At 43.6% G+C, this 7,737-nt stretch overlaps 1 protein-coding gene across 1 annotated transcript; it reads right to left on the bottom strand.

The window, feature by feature from the left end:
- Positions 1-3,605: 3,605 nt before the first annotated feature.
- LOC109740501 (F-box protein At5g49610-like) lies at positions 3,606-6,110 on the bottom strand. Its single transcript, XM_020299557.4, has 2 exons — positions 4,726-6,110; positions 3,606-3,793 (listed from the first exon to the last, which is right to left on the bottom strand). The coding sequence occupies exon 1, from the start codon at positions 5,957-5,959 to the stop codon at positions 4,826-4,828; it is 1,134 nt and encodes a 377-aa protein (XP_020155146.1). The 5' UTR covers positions 5,960-6,110; the 3' UTR covers positions 3,606-3,793; positions 4,726-4,825.
- Between the last annotated feature and the right edge of the window lie 1,627 nt (positions 6,111-7,737).

Below are 7,737 nucleotides of genomic sequence, written 5' to 3'. Positions count from 1 at the left end.
CTGGCCATCGCCTCCGCGCCGCCCGCCTGCTGGTCGCTGCTGCATGCCCTCACCACCCAGAGCTCGCCCGCGCCGTGGCCGCCGCGTCCGCACAGCCCGGAGCCCGCGCACGCTGTGGCCACTGTGCTCTCGCTGGTCGTCCTCGCAGCCGTGTCGTGCTCGAGCTGGGCGTGCTTGCGCGCTAGCTAGCCGCCCCGTACGTGCATGCATGCTAGACGCTGGCTAGCTAGCTGTCTCTGCTGCTTTTCGTGCACGAGCTGGCCGCGCATGCATGCTAGACGCCCGAAACGTCCGGACTGCAGCCTCGCAGCCTCGCGGGCATGCGTGCGTGCCGCGCCGACGTGCTGGCTGGCCGCCACAGCCGATGGCTTACGTGCTCTCCTCGGTTCTCTCCATGCTCTGATGATGCCGCCCTTAACCTGCTCGATGAAATGACTGAGAAAATGAGGTGTCAAAGTAGGAGTCACGGCTGGGTATAAGCAAAAATAAGGGGTCAAAACAGACACTAACCGGCGCGTCCTCGGACGTTTGAGGGACGAAATTTGTACATTATGGCCGTAGATACTCTGACAAGACACTTTTGCACCTCACTGTTTCAACCACGATGTGTGTTTATTTACCTGAACTTTTTTTTCTCCGATGTACTCCTAATTGTTTACACAAATTTTGGTTTGGTAATGGCGCACTACATTACATTGCTCAAGCCATCATGACATTGCTCTTTGGATATCAAATTGAGAAATCACATCGTGATTTGCATGTATGGGGTTCTCAAGGAAGAGGCGATATTATCTTTAACCAAAGATGGTATGGTTGGATCAAATCGATCCTCAGCTCAGGAACCTCAGCTATTCTTCTGAATAGCGTATTGGGCAAGAAGTTTAAATATGAACGAGGGGTGTGTTAGGGCTATGCGTTGTCCCTCTTCTATTCATTATCTCTTGCAAAATGTAATCAATCACCTGTCTACTTCAGGGCAAGTTGCATCACCTATTCGTTTCAGGTGTAACAATTTCATTGCTAGTCGTGGAAGCATGCCAGCGCTAGCCACAATGTACAATGTTTGGTTGCAAGGGAAGACTTCAGCTCTTGCCTATCGGCTCTACTGCATCTGCAGTGCATGCAAATCAGTCAGACATCTCTAGCAGAAGAACTAAAATATTGCAACCAAAAGCAGAGAATACAGTTTTTCCTGCAAAAGAAAAAAGAGCAGAGAATACAGTTTAAGTTGAACAGACCTTTAGCCTGTTTCAGATGAATCAAACACACTGGAATATATCATCAATCTGGATGTCAAACTTAGATATTGCATCGATAGTGTAAACTGTAACCACACAATCGAAATATTTTGTCGCCAATATGTACATTTATCTCACACACGCATGCTCCAGGCACTTCTAACAATCACGTGAAAATAGCAAGTGACCGAATTGAGAGGAAACTCGTGTAGGTTGCTACAGAATGACTACTCAGCATTGAGAATAACACTAGATATTCACTAATAATAAAAACAAGACATTGATAAAACGGCAAAGTCAAATTTTCAGGTCAAGAAATAGACACATGAGCAAATAGATTGCTTACTACAGAAGATAGTAGTAAGAAGATAAAATAGCAAAATAATGTTCTAGTTCAATAATATTGACACATGAGGCAGACTAGTTGACACATCTTTCAAACACACCAAAGTGACTTGGTAATTTTGGTATCAAAACAGGCATAGATTTCACGCAACCAAATAACAGGAGAGCGCTTCTTGACCACAACTTGATATGCATCGACAGAGAAGTCTGCAGGCTCAAACTTTATGCTCATGAGGATACTGGCAGTCAAGTCATTCAGAAGCGCCACCTCACTCAACAGCTATTAGATTAGATGAAAGGTGAAGCATTCACAACATAACACTCTAGTTTCGGAAAGAAGGTATGTGAAACTAAAGTTTGTTTGAGGCAAAGTCAAGTATTATTGAGGACTTTCCGATGGAAACTGGCAACTAACTCACCGAGCAACAGCAACTACAATTTGTGTCGCAGATTTTTAGATGCAAAGCACTACTTAAGCTCTTATTAATAGCATTTTGCACTACAAATTCTCCATAAATCCAATGCGGGACAAATTAAAAGAGCAATCAGTACAATGGATGACGCATAGACGCCAACGAGTATTACGAAAAAGAAAGATGAAACAGTGTACTCATACCCTGTTCCAAGCCCAGCCACAACATGCAGCAGCTCCACGGGCTAGTGGTAAGCGAATAATATACCCTGTTTCTTGCCTAGAACGAGACAACTGCAAAATTACAAAGCCAACAGGGAACAAGGCAGAGTGTATGTTCAAAGATTCAATCGCAGGAATTTAGAAGTGAGCAAAATTTGAGCCAAACATTTTCTGCAAAATATAAGCACCGGATTTCATTGCTAATAAGTATTACGAGGGAAGAAGAATCGCACATAGACAAAAGATAGCATCAAGCACAATAGATGGAGCATTAGGCTGATCCCTTCTCCAAACTAAGACAGTGAAGTCAATTCTTCCTTTAGAAAATGGAGATATGAGACAGGTCAGTTGCCACAAGTTCAAATGTGCACCATAATTTGGCAACACATACAGATACTCTCTTCAACCTGAAAGAGTATCAAAGCAAGCATTTATTTTTTCCATGCAACCACATAACAGTGACAGCTTCTTGGTCATATTTTTATATGCATCAACAAAGAAGCTAGTGGGTAAAATTCACATAGGGTAGCTCACGAGGATACAAACATTTAGACCTTTAAGAAGCACCGGCACACTCAACATCTTTGACATGAAAGGATGAACATTCACGACATAACTCTAGTGTCAGAAAGAAGGAATGTCAACTAGAGATTGCTTGGGCTGAAGTTGACTAGGATCGAGGCCGCCGCAATGGAAACTGGCTGGGCTTGCATCTATTTCTGTGGAGGTGACAGATTTAAATATTACGAGTTTTATATTTTGTCAACATAGCAACTATTGATTTTGTGCTGGATGTTCAGCGTCTTCCCAGTTTCAGCGAGAAGCAGATAATGTTTTCTGCATATACACTAAATAAGCATGGCTTATTATATTTCCCTTAGGCAACCTGAAACAGAAGTGCTGCTAGCTAGGATCATCCCAGGAAGTACTGCTAAACATCCCTCAAAATTAATGCTAGTTTCTTTTCTTTCTCTTTTCAATCTATAAATTTTCCACCATTTTTTTCTATGTTTATCCAAATTGTATTTCCCCTGTTGTTCATATGCTTTTCTTAACTTACTTTCAGCTTCAACCACACTCCAGCTGCAGCTACTAAATCTAATGGCCTTATTTACGTACAGCTTTCTTTCTAATCCATAAGCCAAGGGCACTAAAGCCAGCGAGGTCATGCTTGAGACGACCTACATTCTACCAGTGGTACCGGATATGGCCTTGCGCCGGTTATAAAGAGAAAAAGAACACTTACAGTGTCTCAAGGAGAACACAATCCGGGACCTGAGCCTGACAATGGTAGAGATGATCTGAAACAATGCAACAGCTGAACAACACATGCAGAATTATAACAAAACATCAGAATACCTAACCAGACGCAGTGGATACACGAAGAATGGATTGCAACAGAACATTTCACTGAGTTGGCTATGATGCAATCATGCATTTAAACAAGCAGCACTCCAAGCTCTTCCGGAAATCTAGGTTCGAGTTGTTGCCCAACAAAGAGGATAATCAGCCCTAAATGTATCACCAGATACTACAAACAGGTAACCGGTGGTATTAAGAGAAACCACTGGATGATCTGCAATAAAGAAAACATTGATAAAAAATCAAGACAATTCTTCAGTTTAAAGACAAACAAAGACACGAGGCAGATCGTTTGGCAACTATTTCAAAAGCTGGCGAAAACTACTTCACAGTTTTGGATCTGAGCCTGCACATTATAACATATCTTCTATCAACTGATTGAACATAGCAAGAAGCATAGATACTTCCTTGGAACGCATCACCTAAAGTGATTCCAAACGATGCAACACAAAGACAGAACTATAACAGTATGTTTCGATGCCTAACCAGATGCAGCGAACAAGAATGAGTTGCAACAGAATTCCATTGAGAAATTAATGTAGGGCTCACAGCTCTTGTATAAGTTCAGGTGCTGCTGCTGGTCAATAAGATGATAATATGCATCAAATCATCATAAGCTACAAAAAGAAGGAACAAGGAACACATGCATATTTTCCAAATTTTAGTATTAAGAAGACAAGCAGGTAATCCCTATAAAAGAAGACACTGATAAACAGATAGGACAACAAAAACATAGACGAGGCATGTAGAATTGCTTACTACTCCCTTCGTCCCACAATATAAGAGCTTTTTTGACACGACACTAGTGTAGTGTTAAAAACGCTCTTATATTATGGGACAGAGGGAGTAGTATTTAGTACTAAGAAGGTAAGAAGACCACTATATAAAGGGGGGAAAAGAAGTCCATTCTTCAGTTAATGAAAACATAGACATGGGTCAGAGAAATTGAAAAACATTTCAAATCATGGTCCAATTGATTTGTAATTTATCATCAACACTCACATCAGCCACTTGGGCCCAAAAGGATATTCAAAGAAATATAAAGCAAACAGGTAATACCATAACAACCAGAGCTTCTTGATCATAACTTTTTATACATCAGCAAAGAAAACTAGTGGGCTGGTAGAGTGTCTAGTTAATACATACTGCAGCTCACATGGATACGGAGACCTAGGCCGACATGAAGCACCAACTCTCTTAGCTGCCCCCAGTTCAAAGGCTAAATATTGACAACATAATCATCTGGTCAGATGAAAGGCAAAGCATTGACAACATAACCCTCTAGAGTCGGAAAGAAGGTATGTGAAACTAGAGACTGTTTGAGCCGAAGTCGAGTAGGACAGAGGAATCGGCGATGGAGACTAGCAACCAACTTGCCATCAATGTCAATCTGAAGTAGGGAGTCGTCTTCAAATTTGACCATCATGAGCACGTCATCACCGTTCCAAGATGCGGCCACCAGATCCAACCAAGTGTCAAACTTTTCTAATTGCAACCTAATCCCTGAAATCGGCAACTCAACCCGGCCTTTGGAGGCCCAGACTTGGCTCTCATAGTCCAGCATCACCCAGATATCAACAATTGTCTCTTCAGCATTAAGACTGAACATGCCAAGCATGTCACTCATCTCAAACAGGTCGCCAATGACATGGTCAGGAACAATTGGGGAGCGCATCTGCCGGAACGACTCTGAGGTGGTGTCAAATACCATTATTAGCCGCTCTGTATGCCAATGCAGGCTACCATGAAAATGGACAGATCTGGGGGAATGCAGCAATTCCTTGGCATCACGGCACCCTATGTGTCTCGGCGGCTGGTCGGAGCCTAACGTGAAGATGTAGGAGCCACTTTGAGCATCATCCTTGAACCTCGGGGCCAGGTAGAGCAATAGTCGGTACTCGTCGGTAGGGCAGTGTGGGTACATCCCCAAGAAGGTAAAGCCATCAAGCTGGTGTAGGGGAGCATATTGCCGAGTGACCGGGTTGCAGATGGAGGCCATCATAGCGTAGCCTTCATCCGTCTTATTCCATGTGCCCAAGATGAGGAGGCCGTCACAGCAGGCCTGCAGAAAGATGCCGGGGGCGCCATCAAGTCGGGCAACTGACCGGAGCTCGTCGGCTGCCTGATGGTCGCAGGGGATGATGTCTATGGACGAGCCATTGCCACTGCGACGGTAGAGGAGGGGGAGGGCGGGCTGGCGGGCGTGGTGGGCGAGGAGGAAGTCGCGGGCGGAGGTGGCGCGGCGCCAGGCGGGGCAGACGGCGCGGCAGCGGAGGAGGGGTTTGGGGGGCAGGCGGACGAGAATCTCCCAGATGGAGATCTCATCGGGGAGGCCAGGGAGTAGTGGCGTCGCTCCAGCTGCACTTGCGGCCTCCGCCATGGGCGCTCTGCCTGGATCCGTGCGAGGAGCTACAGCGGTGGTAGATGAGAGGCGTGGTGTGGGGTTGTGTTGTGCAGTGACGGCGGCGGAGAGGACAGAGGAGCGACAGCGGTGGTGGAGTTGTGCTGTGACCGGCGGCGGAGAACAGAGGTAGGTCGCGGATACATAACACAGATGCATATGGGCTGGGCCGTTTCCGTTTCTTACTCGCCATCATATATAATCTCAAACCCATGGCCTGGTCTTGAAACAGTTCCGTCTGCAAGTGAATTTTACTACTTTGTCTCCAAAAAAAAAGTGAACTTTACTACTAGCTCTCACTGAGCTCTCAAATCTTAGCCCACTTTTTCCTTCCTTTTGGAATTGCAGCTTGCAAAAGAGCTACTCATATTTGAGCAAAATGAGTTTTTTCACTCTAAAAAACATTTGTTTGTGTTTGAGCACTAAGCGCTATCGTAAGAAAAGAAAAGTAGATATCTAGAATTTAGTGTGTGTATGTAGTATGTAATAATTAGTTAATCATAACCATCTCGATTTGAGTAAGTCTTGTTAGAGTCAGTGCCAATACATAATTTTCTACACTTTTCAGAAACAGTGTATTGCATATTGTCCTAGCAATTATCACTCTTCTTGGAAACTAACCATGGTGTAAACTCATGTATTCATACCTAAATGAAGATGGGAGATGAGTAAATTGTGAGTTGTGGATAATGAAGAAGCTTACAAAGTTCTGTGAATAACAGGTAGGTTCAATCTACACTAGTAGAAAAAGGACCTAATGTGAGACACATTAGTCCCGGTTTGATTTTGGCCCGGTACTAATGGTACCATTAGTGCCGGTTCAAACGACTATGCATTAATGCCCGTTCGTGTTGAACCTTTAGTACCGGTTCGTGCCACGAACCGGTACTAAAGGGGTGGTGACAGGCTGGCGTCAGGCCGGGGCCCCACGATCACCTTTAGTACCGGTTCGTGCCACGAACCGGTACTAAAGGGGTGGTGACAGGCTGGCGTCAGGCCGGGGCCCCACGATCACCTTTAGTACCGGTTCGTGCCATGAACCGGGACTAAAGGGGTCTGACCTATAGTCCCGGTTGGAGACACAAACCGGGACTATAGGGCAATTTTCAAACTCTACCCCCCCCCCCCCCCCCATCGCCATTTCAGTTTTGAAAAAATCAAAAGAAAATGATAAAAACTTTAAAAAATAAAATCCTTCGAGAGGTAGTTATATTACTACATCTACTAGTTAGGGATATTTGAAAACTTCAATTTGGACATGTTTTGCAAAAAGTGTAGGGAAAATGTAAAACGGCTATAACTTTTGCATACGATGTCAGAAAAAACGTATAATATATCAAAAAATTCAGCACGAAAATCCGCATACGATTTTGATAGCCTATGGCCTGTTTGCAGTTTTTTAGAATCCACAAATTCCAAAAGGGAAAAAAAAGATATGCTCAAATTTCAGTTTTTTTGGTTAAATCTGGTCAAACTATTGTCAAACTACTTATTCAAGAAGTATTAATGTTACTACATAATTATTCAAGAATATTAGTGTTACTAAATAATTATTTCAATTTTTTGAATTTTGGTCAAATCTGGTCAAACTGTGGTCAAACTATGGTCAAATTTATTCAAAAAATATTAGTGCTACTAAATAATTACTGTTTTTTAGAATAATAATTTCAAACTCAAACGGTGAAACGTGTGACCTAATGCTCAAGCTAAACTGCCGAGGGTTAATAGGATTGTCAGCTTACATTTGTCAGGAAAAC

The sequence above is a fragment of the Aegilops tauschii genome, chromosome 3 (genome assembly GCF_002575655.3).
Source record: "Aegilops tauschii subsp. strangulata cultivar AL8/78 chromosome 3, Aet v6.0, whole genome shotgun sequence".
NCBI lineage: Eukaryota > Viridiplantae > Streptophyta > Magnoliopsida > Poales > Poaceae > Aegilops > Aegilops tauschii.
Note: the sequence above shows the minus strand (reverse complement) of the source record. Positions and strands in the feature narration are given on the sequence as shown.